Below are 15,462 nucleotides of genomic sequence, written 5' to 3'. Positions count from 1 at the left end.
AAAAAAAAAAAAAAAAAAAAAAAAAAAAGAACTTCTTAAACTGTCTTATTAGACTGAAATTTAATTATAGCAAGTGCAGCAAATATTGCTTAGAATATGGAAATGAGTGACCCCAAGGATTCAGTATTTTTATAAGATTGCACTGATGTGAAGTTATAAGACATATCTATATTGGTCTTTGGCCCCTCTTCCTGACTCAGAGCTCCTAAAATCCTTGTAACTTACTAGATTACAGGAACATCTTTTGCTTTAATGAGGGGACTCTTGGTGGGCTTCTGGATGGGGCCAGTCACAAGAAAGGCCAAGCCATGAAGAGGCTTGGAACTTTCAACCTCACCCCCAATCTCCAGAGAGGGTAGAGGGGCTAGAAGTGGGGTTAATAATTGATCATACTTCCATGATGAAGCCTCCATAAAAATCCTAATTATGGGAGGCTCAAAGAGCTTCTAGGTTGGTGAACACATTCAAGCTGGGACATGTAGCACCCCAACTTCATGGGGACAACAGGTCCCGCACCAAGGATTCTATTAGACCTTTCTCTGTGTATCTCTTCATCTGGCTGTGCCTCTGTGTGCTTTATCACATCCTTTATTATATAGCAAACTGATAAACATGAGTGAGTGTTTCCCTGAGTTCTGAATTGTTAGAAGGAGTGTGGGAACCTCAACTTCTAGCTGGTTTGTCAGAAGTATAGGTGACAAACTGGGACTTGCAACTGGCCTCTGAGGTGGTGGCACTCCCTGGGACTGAGCACATAACTTACGGGATCTGATGCAAACTCTAGGTGGAATTGTCCTACTGAATTGTAGGACCCCTGTTGGTGTTGGAGTTGGTCGGTGTGGGGAAAAACCCACATGGCTGGCCTCAGAAGTGTTGTGAGTGCAAGAGGTGCCTGGCTGGCTCCGTCAGTAGAGCATGCAACTCTTGATCTCAGGGTCGTGAGTTTAAGTTCCACGTTGGGCATAGAGCTTACTTAAAAAAAAAAAGGAAAGGAAAGATGTGAGTGTGAGAATATGGAAGACTGTATTTTTTTTTTTTTTTTTTTTTGGATAGCTGAGAGATTTATCTTCACAGTGTTTATTGGACTACATTTGATTGCAATAACAAATGGCAAAAGGCCACAAGTCCAGCAAAAGAGAGGGCACCTAATGCATCACACTGGACATTGGAAAGAATCAGCAGGGTACATTTTTCCATGCACACATGTGACTTCTGTTTTGGCTCCATTCCTTTGCTGGATTTGCCTAGACAAGAGCAGGTACAGCAATTGTAAAAGTGGGAGAATCCATGTCAGAGGAGCTGTGTCTAAGGAGAGAAGCCATTCACAAGTGTGAGCCTTGGAGAAATATTGCTCCCATACACCCCATAATTGTCTGCTTTCACACGTCCTCTGCCTTCCACCTGTCTCCCTTCCACTGCCAAATTAAACTGACTTAGGGAATTGGCTTCTTTTAGATGTTCTCTGCTGTGAAAAAGAATCCCTGCCCAACCTCACCGCTGTCCTTATGGCCCTCTGAGACTGCTACTTTGAACAAATAGCATGTCTTACCCAGGACTGTTTTTGATGAAGCTTATCAGTGGTGGGCCTGGCACTTTTCACAGAGCTTCACATGTATCATCTCATTGGATCTGCACAACAAGCTCATGAGCTAAGAATGATGATCCCTCCTTGGCAGGGAAAACTGTGGTTCAGAGAGGTCAAGAAATGCATCCAAAGGGGTGCCTGGATGGCTCAGTTGGTGGAGCATGCAACTCTTAATCTTGAGGTTGTGGGTTCGAGCCCCACGCTGGGTACAGAGATTACTTAAAAAACAAAAATAAATAAATAATAAAAAACGCATCCGAGTTTTACATAAGAAACAGCAAAGTTATCCCTTTCATGGGGCCTGTCATGTGACATCCAAGCCCATAGACCTTGTCCAGTCATTATTCTAGAAAAGAAGTGTCATCTGAGGTTTAAAAATACTGCATATTCAAATTTTCTTCCCAATAAAAAGTGGCAAAGGCAAAGCTAATCAACATCTTCCTTACTGTTAAAATGTACATAAGACAGAGGGGAAATGAGTGGTTGTGCGTGGATTTAAAGTGGGTGAAAATAATGGCCTAAGACATTTGGCCATTTGGCCCCAGTTTCAAACATTTGGGTACACTTTTAAAATTTGTGCAATTGGCTTTGTCATACCTTCATTACTACTTACTTTACATTGACTCAACCTTTTTTTTTTTAGCCTAAAAATGGGCTTATAAATATATTTAATATCATGGTGGCATATAGAAAACTAGAATCATTTGTTGTAAGTAAAAGGTAACCCATAAATATAATGAGAACATGGCAATTTTACTAAATTTTAGCTTCCTCTGTTTTGGGATTTTACCCCTCAGTTTCCAGCCCCCTCTCCTCCTTCAGACTTCTTTCCCTGTTTCCCCTCAAGCCAGAGGACAGAGGTTTCCTGCTTGAATTCCATGAGGGGTGTCCTCAGGGTAAAAACCTTTAAAAATGGATCACACTCTGCTTCACTTCCCTTCTTTTATGGTTTGTCTCTTCCCCTGTAGCTATCCACATTTACTTTATCTTCAGTTGTCTTTGGTGTTATATTTAGAGTTTACAGTTGGAATTGGTAATTCTGATACAAGCTACTCTGCCATTATCAGAAGCTAAAACTTTTGTTTTTAATCACATTTGTAATTAGATTTTTGTGGGTGTTTTGTTTTGTTTTTTTTTTTGCTTGTGTGTATTAATACCTGTCTCTTCAATGGAACTCTAAGCACATGAAGTGAATGTTCTAAAAAGAAGTTTTCAGGAAAAATTCTCATTTGTCACAAGCTTCTTCATGCTGACCTTAACTGTTTTGGCATATTTTAATGACCTCCCCTTTATTTCAGGAATAATATCAATGTATTGCTCATGCTTTATACATTTTGATTGTTACATGTAAAGATTATAATGCAAAAAATCATTAGAATACAACCACATAGAACTCACACATGAAATGAGAATGTAATAATCTTATATAATTATTGAAAATGAGCAGACCATTTTTTAGCTCTAAATGTTATGAACCAAAGCAGAAGTTGAGGTCTGGTGTTGTATCATGCACCATTGTTCAAAGCAGGGATTCCCAAATAAAGGGAATGTGAGTACAGGACAGAGCTGCCTATGAAGGACAGTGAGGGGTGCTCCCTGCTTGGTGCAGAGGCAGAGAGATGCTCCATACCATCAGCACACCAAATTGGGCAGGTGGATTTTTAAACCAGCCTCCCTAACACCCAGAAGCATCACAGATAGCTTTTCTGGTGGAGTGCTTGGGGAAGAATCCTTATCATCTGTTCCTTGAGCCTAAATCCTAAATCCACTTCAGGCCATGGTCCCAGAGGGTTTGCTTTCTCTGTTGATGACATCAAATGTACAATAGCATCCTGTAGTTTTTGGTACACTTCCCTCTTCCCTACCTGTCTCCTTTTTCTACTCTGAATCTGTAAATTTGTTGGGAGGAGGAGTGGCCATAATATGCTTAGGAAAATTATTGGTAACTCTTATTCTTTGATTCCTCCCTGAGTAACTTGGGATAAAAATGGGATGCTATTAAACAAAGTTGAGGACCTTTAATTAGTAAATTCCCTAACACTATGTTCAGGGATTGACTTGGTTGGATCGGTTCACCACTTTTTCCTAGGGTTTAGTATGGTGCCTGGCTCATAACAAATGATCATTACCCATTTGGTGATTAAATTGATGAATTCGGGGAAACCATATACCAAATGAGTCTTTCATTTTTAGCTCGCCTGAGTAAGGTAATCTCTACTTTAGAAGAGTTATAAACCGATAAGGAAGTCAGACCACTAAACACATTTTAAAATAAAATGGCATGAGTGTTATGATAAGAGGTGCACAAGGTCCAATGGGAGCTTGGGGCAGTGGGACACCTAACTCTTTCTGGAGAATATGTCCTTAAAAAGGAAACCTTCAGGGGCGCCTAGGTGGTTCAGTAAGTTGAGCGTGCGACTTTGGCTCAGGTCATGATCTCGTGGTCTGTGAGTTTGAGCCCACGTCGGAGCTCTGTGCTGACAGCTCAGAGCCTGCAGCCTGCTTCGGGTTCTGTGGCTGCCTCTCTCTCTGCCCCTCCCCTGCTCATGCTCTGTCTCTCTCTGTCAAAAATAAATAAACATTAAAAGGAAACCTTCAGCTGGCTAATGGAAGAGTGGTGAGAGTTAGCCACAATAAAGGGAGAAAAATATTCCAGGCAGAAGAAGCAGTGTTTGTTAAGAATTGTGTTGAAGAAGAGATGGAGCATGGTAGATTTGAAAATCTGAAAAAAGGAGAGCTTGTGAGAGGAACACTGGTGTGGATGTCAATGGAAGGGAGGTAGGAACCAGATCATTGCAGGCTTTATGCAGGTCAAGAAGTTTGAACTTCAGGGGCAAGTGACAATCTGAACAACTTGTGTTTTAGAAAGGTGGCTCAGGCTGCTCTAGAGGCTCTTGGATGGGAACACAACTGGAAGTTGGGAGTTAGCACCTTTGGAACTTTGTAGTCTTGAGAGGATTTCTGTGGACTTTGCATTAAGAGGTCACAGAGATGAAGGTGAATGGACATATATAAGACAGGTCAAGGAATTGGAGTCAACGGTATTTGGAGGTGGGCTGCATGTGGTAGAAAGTAGGAAGAGGACAAGCGAAAGGTTCAGAATGTTGTCTAGACCATCTGGTGCTCTTTGACTAAGGACCCAAGAGACACAGGTCTGGGCAGGTTCTCCTAGGCCATCACATGCTGTATGTCATTGCTTGCTCTTTCCACACAATTCATCTAAATTAATTTTTTTAATGTTTATTTATTTTTGAGAGAGAGACAGAACACGAGTGGGGGAGGGACAGAGAGAAAGGAAGGCACAGAATCCAAAGCAGGCTCCAGGCTCCAGGCTCCAGGCTCCAAGCTGTCAGCACAGAGCCCCAAGTGGGGCTCGAGCCCAGGAACCATGAGACCATGACCTGAGTCGATGTCAGACATTCAACCGACTCAGCCACCCAGGCACCCCTAAATTAATTTTATGATCACTGAAATTGTTCCTTTTCACTCTGGTTTTACATCATGTTTGGCTTCATTCTAGTCTTTTACACTTCCTTTTCAGATTGTGGGCCTCCAGTGCTTTGCTTTATTCACTATGGGAAGAAAATGCTTTTGAAGTTCCAAACCCAATCCCTGAAGCAAGATTAACAATCAAAGATACTTTCAAATGTGCAAATGCTCATGGGACTTAGGTGGATTAGCTACAGTCTAGTCCTGAGGCACATGGCACACCTGTGCATGGCCATGAACAGTTCAGAAGGAAAACCAGTTCCTGGTCTGTAGCGAGGCCTTTGAGCCTGAGGACTCTGTTTCTGCTATTTAACATGAAGACCAGGACTGAGAGTGTACCTCCTTAAATTTTTCTCCTAGGCACCTCACTTGTAACCCTAATTCCAGCTCAGTTTAGCACTTCTCCAGATAGTCCATAGATATACAAATGGAGGTTAAATTACATTGGTGGAAGTTTTTTTAGGAGGATGATCTGAGTAGCTAAATCTTGAGTATGTGGAATAATAGTTCTGGTGAATCTGAATTGTTAATGAGGTGGACAGAGTCACTGCACTATGGATAATGTCCTAAAATGCCTTATTACTAGAATCTGATACTATAGCTGTGGGTATTTGCTGGAAGGCTCCCAAAAGTATTATGAGTTCTCTCTGTCTCTTCGGACTGCCTTTTATTCTTAGAGCTGCTAAGCTCAACAGTTGAACTTTGAGTGGTATTGAGAGGTTTTTGTGATTACTTGTATGCCTTTGTTAGTACCAGCCTGTCAACACCTTAAAGGACAGAGCATCTTTTTGTTTGTTTTGGAAATTACTCAACAGTAATCTTTAATTATATAACAGTATGACTTTTTGAAATGTTGATTGATGCACTGCTGTTGTTTTATATTGCACCCATACTAAATCTTATGGGGCGTATGGCCTTCAATAAATAAATGCAAATAATGTAATTGAATCCCACTTCAGTGTGCCATTAATTATCTCACATATATCTTCATTGCCTGCCTGGTGACATGAGCCAGCATTCAAGACAGCTAGAAAAAATATCCAGTAAATTTCTTTATTTGGAGGGGATTTATGATGTATAGACACACATATGAATTATGTATATGTACACACATTCACTTTCATATATCTAAGTCCATACTCACTTATATACGTCTATATCTACATCAGACCATATGCATGGCTAAATATGAACACATGCACATACATATTGCACACATATACACATGTACATATATATGTATGTATATGCAGAGACAGATACAGATATAGACACACAACATATATATACTGTATATGAATCTTTTGGTTGCAACTAATAGGAAACCCAATCCAAGTAGCTCTAAATAAAGGCAATTAGAGTTCCTTCCGTCTTTCTTCCGTATCCCAAAGGTAGTCCTCTTTATGTTTATGAAATGGCTGCCAAAAATTTCCGTATTCGTGTGTAGCAGGAAGAGGATGTCTGTTTAGGTAACTTCTATAGAAGAGTGAAAAAACTTAAAAAAAAAATTTTTTTTATGTTTATTTATTTTGGAGAGAGAGACAGAGCCCAACAGAGCAGGGGAGGGGCAGAGAGAGAGGGAGACACAGAATCCAAAGCAGGCTCCAGACTCCGAGCTGACAGCACAGAGCCCGACGCGGGGCTCGAACTCCCGAACTGTGAGATCGTGACCTGGGCGGAAGTCAGACGCTCAAGCGACTGAGCCACTCAGGCTCCCCGAGTGAAAAAACTTCTTACTCAGAACCCCTAAAAGTACATTTTCTCACATCTTATTGTTTGATTGGGTTTCAAGCCCACCTTTAATCCAATCCCTTAACCAATGAGAGGTGTGAAGATGGCCTAAAATTAATCCCCAGAGCTGGTGGATTATTGGGTGTGGTGTGGTGTCAGCTTTTCTCGAATTATGTGGTCTGCACAGGGGAAAGGCAGAGAGCCAAAGGAAAATCAGATTCTGTTACCAACAGAAGCTTGAGAGTTGATTGAATCCTAGGTGGTCTGGATTAATAAATGCCCCTACCCCTTGTCTCCCACACACGTGAGCGCACACATCATGGTTGTCAGGAATTTCACAATCAAAGATTCCATTTATAATGGATTTACTTTCTGGACTTCATGTTTTAACAGATTCTATCTACTAAGAAACTGAGAGCATTGTTATAAAGAATTCATTTTTGTATTTTCATGCATGAAAAAAACTGGTATTACCACAATGAGTTCTTATAATTCCAGCCTAAAGTAATAAAATTGGAGTTTTAGAAAGCTTAGGAGACCTGAAAGGAAGCGAATGTACAATTGCAATTATAATTATTGAAATATTAAAAATAGCTTGATGGCTCTCAGGAATCAAGGGCTCTGTTTGGGAAGCACTTTTGTAAAATGTGCCTCTTCAACGTCAAGTTTTGACTAGATCTTTCCTGACAAGTGCATAAAGTCAAGATGAATAATCCAATGCACAAACAACCTGGGGTAGATTTGCCCTTTGGTTTACCTCATACTAGCCCCACCCCCTTCTCTTTCCCTGTCACTGTCTTTTTTCTCCAGTGATGTGATACGACCAAAGAGTCTCCCTGCTAGGGGGGAAAATACTTTGAAGTAATTAAACTTTTTTCTTAGGCTTCTTTTTTAAAAATCATAGTCATTGTTCAGAAAGCGTGTTTATTGGCAACTCCCCAATCTCAGTGGCTTAGCAAAGTAAACATTTATTTCTCATTCAACCAAAGTGGGTTGCTTATGGAGTGAGCATTTGCCCTGCTCCATGCGGTGATATAGGGAACCAGGCTCCTTCCATCTCAGGATTGCCTAGGGCCTCAGAGATTTCAGTGGAGCCTGTAGCCTGTGTATCCAATCAGTAGATGAAAGGAGAATGATGGTATTATGCATGAAACACAGGTGATGATGTGGGCAGATCTCAGCAACCTGGCCCGGAAGTGGTGCACACTATTTCTGCCCACATTCCACTGGTCAAGACAGTCCTGTGACCTCGTCTAACTATAAGGGAGCTGACAAATGTGGTTTGATTGTGTGCCCAGCTGGACAAGGTTTTGGCTAATGCAGAGGAGTCTTTGTTGCAGACTGAAAAATGCTTATTTAGAACCTTGCTTTTCTCCTGACACAGGTACACAGGAACATTTTGAAAGCCAGGGCTTTTGACTCTCAGCATTGTAAGTTGGGAGAGTGAAAGTCATAGCTACTGAGCTGAATCCTTGAAGAATGGCTTGTTTTGCAGTTAACAAAGAGAAGAGTTTCTGCAAGACGTATTTTTACCTAGAGGTCACTGGATATATAGTCTGTTGGGATTCCTAGGACGTCTAGTGAGAGCATACATTCTGATAGCCATTGTGCAAGTAACCATAATGCAAGTACCTTATTTCCTTCCAGTTGGAAGGTGGACACAGGTTGGTGACTCTCGTGAATAGCAGGGTCTGGAGTGCTATTCTGAGCCCGTACCCTGGGAAGGTGGCAGGATCTCAAAGGAATTACTGTGTGGTTTTTGAGGTGGGAATTGAACCTAAGGTCTCAGATTTATACCCATTGAGAGGGATTTCTGTGCCTCACGAGCAGAGAGTAAGTGGGCTTGAAGGACCCATGGCAGGCTTGGAAAGTGGACATCTTGGTATTGAGCAAGATGGGCCCAAACTAGGAGATGGGAGAATGAGGACACTAAGCATCTTTAAAATTTGGTCTTCATAAGATCTAAATTTTCTTGAATGGCCCTAAAATGAAGTGGAGGGGACCTACATAATGACAAATTATAGCCAGTTTTGTTAGATAGGGCCATAAAATCAGAATTCTTTTTGTATAAAGAAAGTAAACAAATAAGGTAATTCTTTTTTTCCCCCAGCATTTATTTTTGAGAGAAAGAGACAGAGCGTGAGCAGGAAAGGGGAAGAGAAAGAGGGAGACACAGAATCTGAAGCAGGCTTCAGGCTCTGAGCTGTCAGCACAGAGCCTGACGTGGGGCTTGGACCCACGAGCCGTGAGATCATGACCAGAGCTGAAGTCGGGTGCTCAACCGACTGAGTCACCCAGGAGCCCCAAATAAGATAATTTTTACTCAGTATTGTGGCTGCATATTTATATGTCATATATCCATTAGGACTTCAGTGCAGGGACTGTTAGTAGTGTGAATTTTCTGTAAGGGCAGAAGAATACAGAAGGATTGTGGATAGCAAAGGAAGGTACTGGAAGAGAGGAAGGAAGAGACTACCAGGAAAGCTCAGGTCCTTAAAGTGTGGTCTACGGATCCCTTGGAGTCTCTGAGACTTTTTTTTGGAGATACACAAGGTCAAAACTATTTTCATAAATATGAAGACATGATTTTCCTTTTTTATTCTCAGCTGTTTGAGTGTGCAGTAGAGTTTTACACAGGCAACAAATAGAGTAAGAAGCAGCTATGGGCACCCAGCTGTTTTCTCCTAAACCACGTATAAAGGAATTTGCAAAAATGTAAAACACTCTTCCCACTAAATGTTTTTGTTTTGGATCATATGATTACTTTTCATAAAATATGTTATTTCTGTTCCCTGCTTTTTATTGCTATATGTTAAATGAAATCATCGGTAATTTTAAGTCTCAGTTTTAATTTCTAAAATGGTAAATATTGATAAGTATAATCCACATTTTAAAAAGTTCTTTAATGGCCTCAATTATTTTTAAGAGTGTACGAGGTCCTGATGCCAAATTGCTTGAGAATGCCATAGTAGAGAATCAGATCAGAGGTGAGAGAAATTATATTCTGCCATTTGTGGTCAAGTAACCTCAGAGGCTGTGGAGTGCTAAGAAGGTAGATTGTTCTTTCTGGAGAAAAATCATTAGAAGAACAGTAGCAATTAGCTAGGGGCTGCAGGGGAAGGTGGTCTTTGGTGGGATAACTAAATTTTAGTAACACTTCGAAGGTCAATGTGTAAACCTAAAATAATTGCAATACTGCCATCTAGTGTTTCATAATGAAAATATTTCAATTTTTTTTCATTCAGTTTATGATGATTGCTTCAGAACTGAATGACTATAGGGCCTAATTTTAGTAGTATGCCCTGTATTTTTTGTGTTTATTTCACCAAACATGTACCTTTAAATATTTTAAATGTCTTCTCTCATTTCTTTCTATATTTAACCTCTTCTTTCTTCTTAGGGTTAGGATAACTGGACAGGGTGGGATTTGAAATGAGTTATACCCCATTCCAATCTTGTGTTCCTCTCATTACACAGTGTAGGATGATTTAAAAGCTGATGTAGGGGAACTGAATAAGTAACTAGCCTCACTTTGATTTTGCCTAACTCCTCTCTCCACAGGCAGTTAAAAAAAATGAACTTTTTATTTTGCCTTTAAAAAGAATTTTTTATTTCTTTAAGTTTTAATTTTATTTTTAGTTACTTAACATACAGTGTTATATCAGTTTCAGGATCAATTTTAGATGTACAGCTAAGTTGCAAAGATAGTACAGAGCCTTCTCATGCACCCCTCAGTTTCCCCTCTTGTCCACATTCTGAGTTACTGTGATACATATGCTGCATGCTTGGGACAGTGGAGGAGAAGTCCCACATCGAGGCGCATGACTGTGAGATTTCAGAAACAGAAGCCTGGGAGGCAGGGAAGGGGGTTGGGTTACAAAACAGGTTATATATAAAAGATTAGGACTTGGGTTGTCATCAGACTTCTCAATAGCCACACCAGAAGCTAGAAGGCCAGGAACCAATGCTTGCAAAAGTTTGAGTGAAAATTACTTCCATCATAGAATCCCATAGTGGTCAAACTACATATCAAGCGTGACATTAGAATAAAGATAATTCCAGAACTACAGAGTTTCCAAAAAGTTACTTCTCATGCCTCCTTTGTCAGAAAGTTATTCACAGAGAAAAGACAAAGAGGAAGAAAGCACAGAGAAGAGGTGATGGGGTTGCAGATTACGTAGCTCTGTGGTGGCCTGAACGAAAACCGTGCAGAATGAGCAGGAAAATAGAAGTGTTTGAACATCAGAGATTTATCATTCTCTCAGAGTGTTTGGGGATGAATTAGTGATAGGTATACAGAAAATTCAATATAAAAACCAGGCAGTTGATTAACCCCAGAGAAAATAAAAGGTTGCACGTAAGCATGGTCTATTATTTCACGGCTCAGCTTTGAACCATACATGGTCATAGTAATGTAAGTATCGAGTATTTATTTAACTTTTTGGAAGTTTGTTTATTTATTTTTGAGAGATGCAGGGGGAGAGAGAGAGAGAGAGAAAGAGAGAGCGAGCAAGGGAGGGGAGGGGCAGAGAGAGAGGTAGACAGAATCTGAAGTGGGCTCCTTGCAGTCAGCTCAGAACTGGATGTGGGGCTCAAACCCACAAACAGTGATAATCATGACCTGAACTGAAGTTGGACACTCAGCTGACTGAACCACCCAGGAGCCCCAATATCAAGTGTTTATTTAGCATGTTGGAGGAGGAGGAGAGAGAGCCAGAGGGAGGGAGACAGAGTGAGCTTGATCTTCTACCTCTATATCCAGAATTCGATCGTTATTATCTAAAATTGAAAACAAAGAAGCAGTAATCTCAGTTTATTGTTTAAATAACATGGGAGAAAATTCCAGAAGAGACAGTTGCAAACTGTTACTTGTAGGGAGTGGGGCTTAGGAATTGGGAGGAATTGGCTAAGGGAGAATTCTAGTAGGATAATGTGACTTTTAAAAACAATGTCCATGTTTTTTAATAAAACGGATAAGATTGGATGAATGGGTGCCCTGCCAAAGCATCCAGGCTGGTCTAATTCTGTTAAAATCAGGGTGTGCCCAGAGAAGAAAGTGGAAATGCTTGCCTTTACAAAGTGTCTTGGATTTGTATCAAGGCCAAGGCCAGTCAAGTGTGGTCATTTAATCTGGCTCCCTTCTTGTTTGCATACACATTTGCATTCTGAGACTTTGGTCGGGGTGAGTCCCCACACTGTTTGCACAATTTCTTGGGCTCCTCTGACTAAAGGGCACAGAACTCCCATTTGGCTGAGTGTCTAGCTGGCCCTCTTCTGAAAATATGGCTTTCCCTGCAGGATTTGGATGGGGGGCGTCCACTGCAGCTTATCAAGTGGAAGGTAGGAGAAGCTCCTTCCCCTTCACTAGGGCTGGAATGGAATTACTTCTGGTGGGGTCTGTGTGCCTAGGGAAGAGGGTGAGGCTGAGGAGGCAGAAGGAAAAGAAGGAAAGGGATTAGTGAGTCTGTAATCGTAGAAGTGAAACTGTCACTTTTCACACAGAAGAGGCTCACATTCCTTTGTCCCTTTCTTTCGGCAAGGTTGGTGGTAGTGAGGGGTTGACGACTGAGCTGCACCTGTAATTTCAGTAAGTTCAAGTTTATCTGAGACATCAATTTACCTTGGACTAGCTGCTTTTGTCATTGATTTCTTGAACACTCTTGCCAAAATTCCCCCAACAGCAACAAAAAATTAATTTCCACTGTTGGCTGGAAAAATAGTCAGTAAATTTCTTCAAGGAATACAAGAGACTTTATTAGAGGATGTTCATCCGTTGGAAGAGGTGTCCGGTTCTATTTTTAGTGCTAAAAAGCAGAGACTAGTCTAGTGTGCCATCCCATCTCTGGGGCAGCTGATAAGTGCAGGGGCCAACCGCAGGGTGTGAGAAAGCACCCTGGATGGAGCTGGAGGTCTAATGGAGTTGGAGCCCTGGTCTCTGTCCTACTACTGATGAGCCTGTGCTCCATATATATATATATCTTTTCCATGTGGGAAACTCTGGGCTAAACAAAGCTAAGAGAGTTTCTTGTAGTAGTTTCATAGAACTCCTGTAGCAAATTACCATAAATTGGGGGGTTTATTTTCTCACAGTTCTGGGGGCCAGAACAAGCCATGTGACTCCTCAGACTCTACTTTTTACTAGCTCTGTGTGACTTTGTACAAGTTACTCAATCTCTCTGTGCTTCCAATCTGTAAGATGGGGAAAATTAGGGTATCTATGTTATATCATTTGCTGTGAGGTTTAAATAAGATGATGTGGAATTGCCTGAGTGGCTCAGTTGGTTGATCATCTGACTCTTGATTTCAGCTCAGGTCATGATCTTGCATTTGTGGGGGGCTTGGCAGTGAGCGTGGAGCCTGCTTGGGATTCTCTCTCCTCTCTCTCCCTCTGCCCCTCTCCCCAACTCTTTTTCTCTCATACTAAAAACAAACAACAACAACAACAAAAATAAGATGACGTATGTCAAATGCTTGGTACCTAGTAAGTGCTCAATGCATGGTCTTTATATTGAGGGGGTTACAAAAGGATTTCTGGGGATGACTGTGGAACTTACAAGTTAACTTGGCATAAATCTGCAATCAGTTATACCAGACGATATCATAGATTTCAGCTGCCAGTTTCCAGGTCCTTTTCATGTAGAACCTAGGGATAACCTTACCGGTCCATTCTGAGCTCCTGTCTTCACAGGGCCTCAGGGTTGCCATAGCTCTTCTGTCTTTTGGAGGCAGTTTGTTCATGCCCTTCTGTACTGAGCTTGCTGCAGCCTTGTTTTAGGATTTTTATTTGTGGCCCCTAACCTCCCACTGTGCTGTTAACTCTCTAGCAGCTTTGAAGTGGGGAGACTTGATCCTACATGACTTCTCTCCTTGTCAACTCACAGAATGATTTTTTTATGTTTGTGGTTTTCCACCTATGCTTCTGTGCTAGGTTTGAATCCTAGCTCAGGCACTTACTAACTGAGTGACCTTGGGCAAATAACTTAAGCCTCAGTTTCCTTATTTATAAAATTAGGAAAGTGGTCATTCCCACTTTGTAGGTTTGTTCTGAGGATTACAGAGTTTAGCATGTGTAAGGGGAGCACAAGAGAGCCTGGAGCATAAGAGCAGCAACACTAATCCTATCATGGTGATTCTTTCTCCTGGCTGTGGTCTCTTCCACTCCTTTACTGACGGGAGAGTTACATTGTCTGCTCCACCTAAGGGGAATGGTGATTTCCCCTTTTTCTGCATGTTAGAATACATTGCCTCTTTGCTCATTCCGGACTAGTTCCACCAGCAGTTGCTGGGAGAGTGTAGCTCCCCTTCCACTGTGGTGCAGATCACACATGCGGGATGTCAGTGGCTTTGTCATACGGCATTGTCAAATCAATGTGACCTGGGATTTAAAAGCTGAAGTCGCCTTGTCACTTTTTGATTTTGAGAATCCTTGAACTTTTAGGTTGCCCTGGTTCCGAAAGTCTACAGAACCGTTGGAAGAAGTCACATACCCTCAACAGAACTGAGGATGAAACGCAAATTGTATTTGTTAAAAAAAACAACAAAAAGCTAACGTTTTGGCTATGTGTGATAAAGCATTACCATGTATGTCTTTCCACTGGCTTTCAAAACACAGCTGTCTGTGTAGGTATCTTTGTTTTCACATGCCCTCTTGCTAGCCCTGAGAGATAATGAGAATACTCCCCCGCCTCCCCACTGCCCGGCATACCCATGCCTCACCCCCACACAGAAATAGGGTATTTTGGCTCTGTTACTCAGAATAGAAGGCACTGTCAGGGTCTTTGTAGGTGGGTCAGGACAGGACTTTCTGATCACCGGGCCTGCTAATATATTGATTATTTGGTTGCTTATCTCACTTGACCCCTGATTCTTCCTTCTTACTGTCCTTCATATCTCTTCTGCCCCCACTCTGGCTACTTCCCTGTTTATAGCTTTTAAGAAGAGTTTAATGAAATGTTTATTATATAAGAGTTGGCTGTGTGGTGCTTTGAGCCTTTTGGAGGAAAGCACAATATAAATCTAATAAATAAATAATAAACGAGTGATATAAGCAGGAGGAAAATTATGTGTTTTAGGTGAGTTGTAAAGAACATTGTAAAACCTGTAAAATATGTTTGTTAGACGAAGAGGCAGGAAAAAAAGGCAGATAATCATTGTTGGTACAGAAGTGAGTCTCCTGCAGTATTTTAATTACAAAAAAAAAACATTTCTCATGAGTTTTAACCCTTTGTGAAGTCACCTCTGCCTCTGTTTTGGCTGGAGGGAATGAGAGACACAAAACAGCAGGTAGCTTAGTGGCATTTTGTTTACTCCCTCGGTAGGCCACAGAGGAGCTATGAAAATAACATTTAGGACCCAGTTCTACAGCTCTTATGAGCTTATAACTCCCAGTGATTTCAGGGAAGGCTCTTAAGGGGTGAACAAGATCTGCAGAATCCCACAAATCCTAAGCAAAGTCTAAACTACTCCGTCAACACCTCCTGGTGGGATCTGAGTTTGTGGTTCTTAGGGAGGAAAAGGCCTCAGTTTTATGAATGTCATTATCAACCTTTGATGCTGCACTGGATACCAATATAACGTTTGAATGTTGATTTAGCTTTAACTTTGGCTTTGTGTTGGCAGAACTTGGGGCTGGGCTCAAATTTTGGCCTTCTGTTTGC

General features: G+C 41.3%; 1 protein-coding gene across 1 annotated transcript in view; it reads left to right on the top strand.

Annotated features, from left to right (window-relative positions):
* Window positions 1-11,994: 11,994 nt before the first annotated feature.
* The window catches only part of LOC115512768 (cytosolic beta-glucosidase), a 107,048-nt gene continuing 103,580 nt past the window's right edge, over window positions 11,995-15,462 (top strand). The window contains exon 1 of the mRNA XM_030314111.1: window positions 11,995-12,145. Coding sequence (XP_030169971.1) covers window positions 12,088-12,145 — 58 coding nt within the window. The 5' untranslated portion in view covers window positions 11,995-12,087. The remainder of the gene's footprint in view (window positions 12,146-15,462) is intronic.

The sequence above is a fragment of the Lynx canadensis genome, chromosome B1, assembly GCF_007474595.2.
Source record: "Lynx canadensis isolate LIC74 chromosome B1, mLynCan4.pri.v2, whole genome shotgun sequence".
NCBI classification, from domain to species: Eukaryota; Metazoa; Chordata; class Mammalia; order Carnivora; family Felidae; genus Lynx; species Lynx canadensis.
The sequence above is the reverse complement of the archived record's forward strand: the minus strand, read 5'-3'. Positions and strand labels throughout refer to the sequence as shown.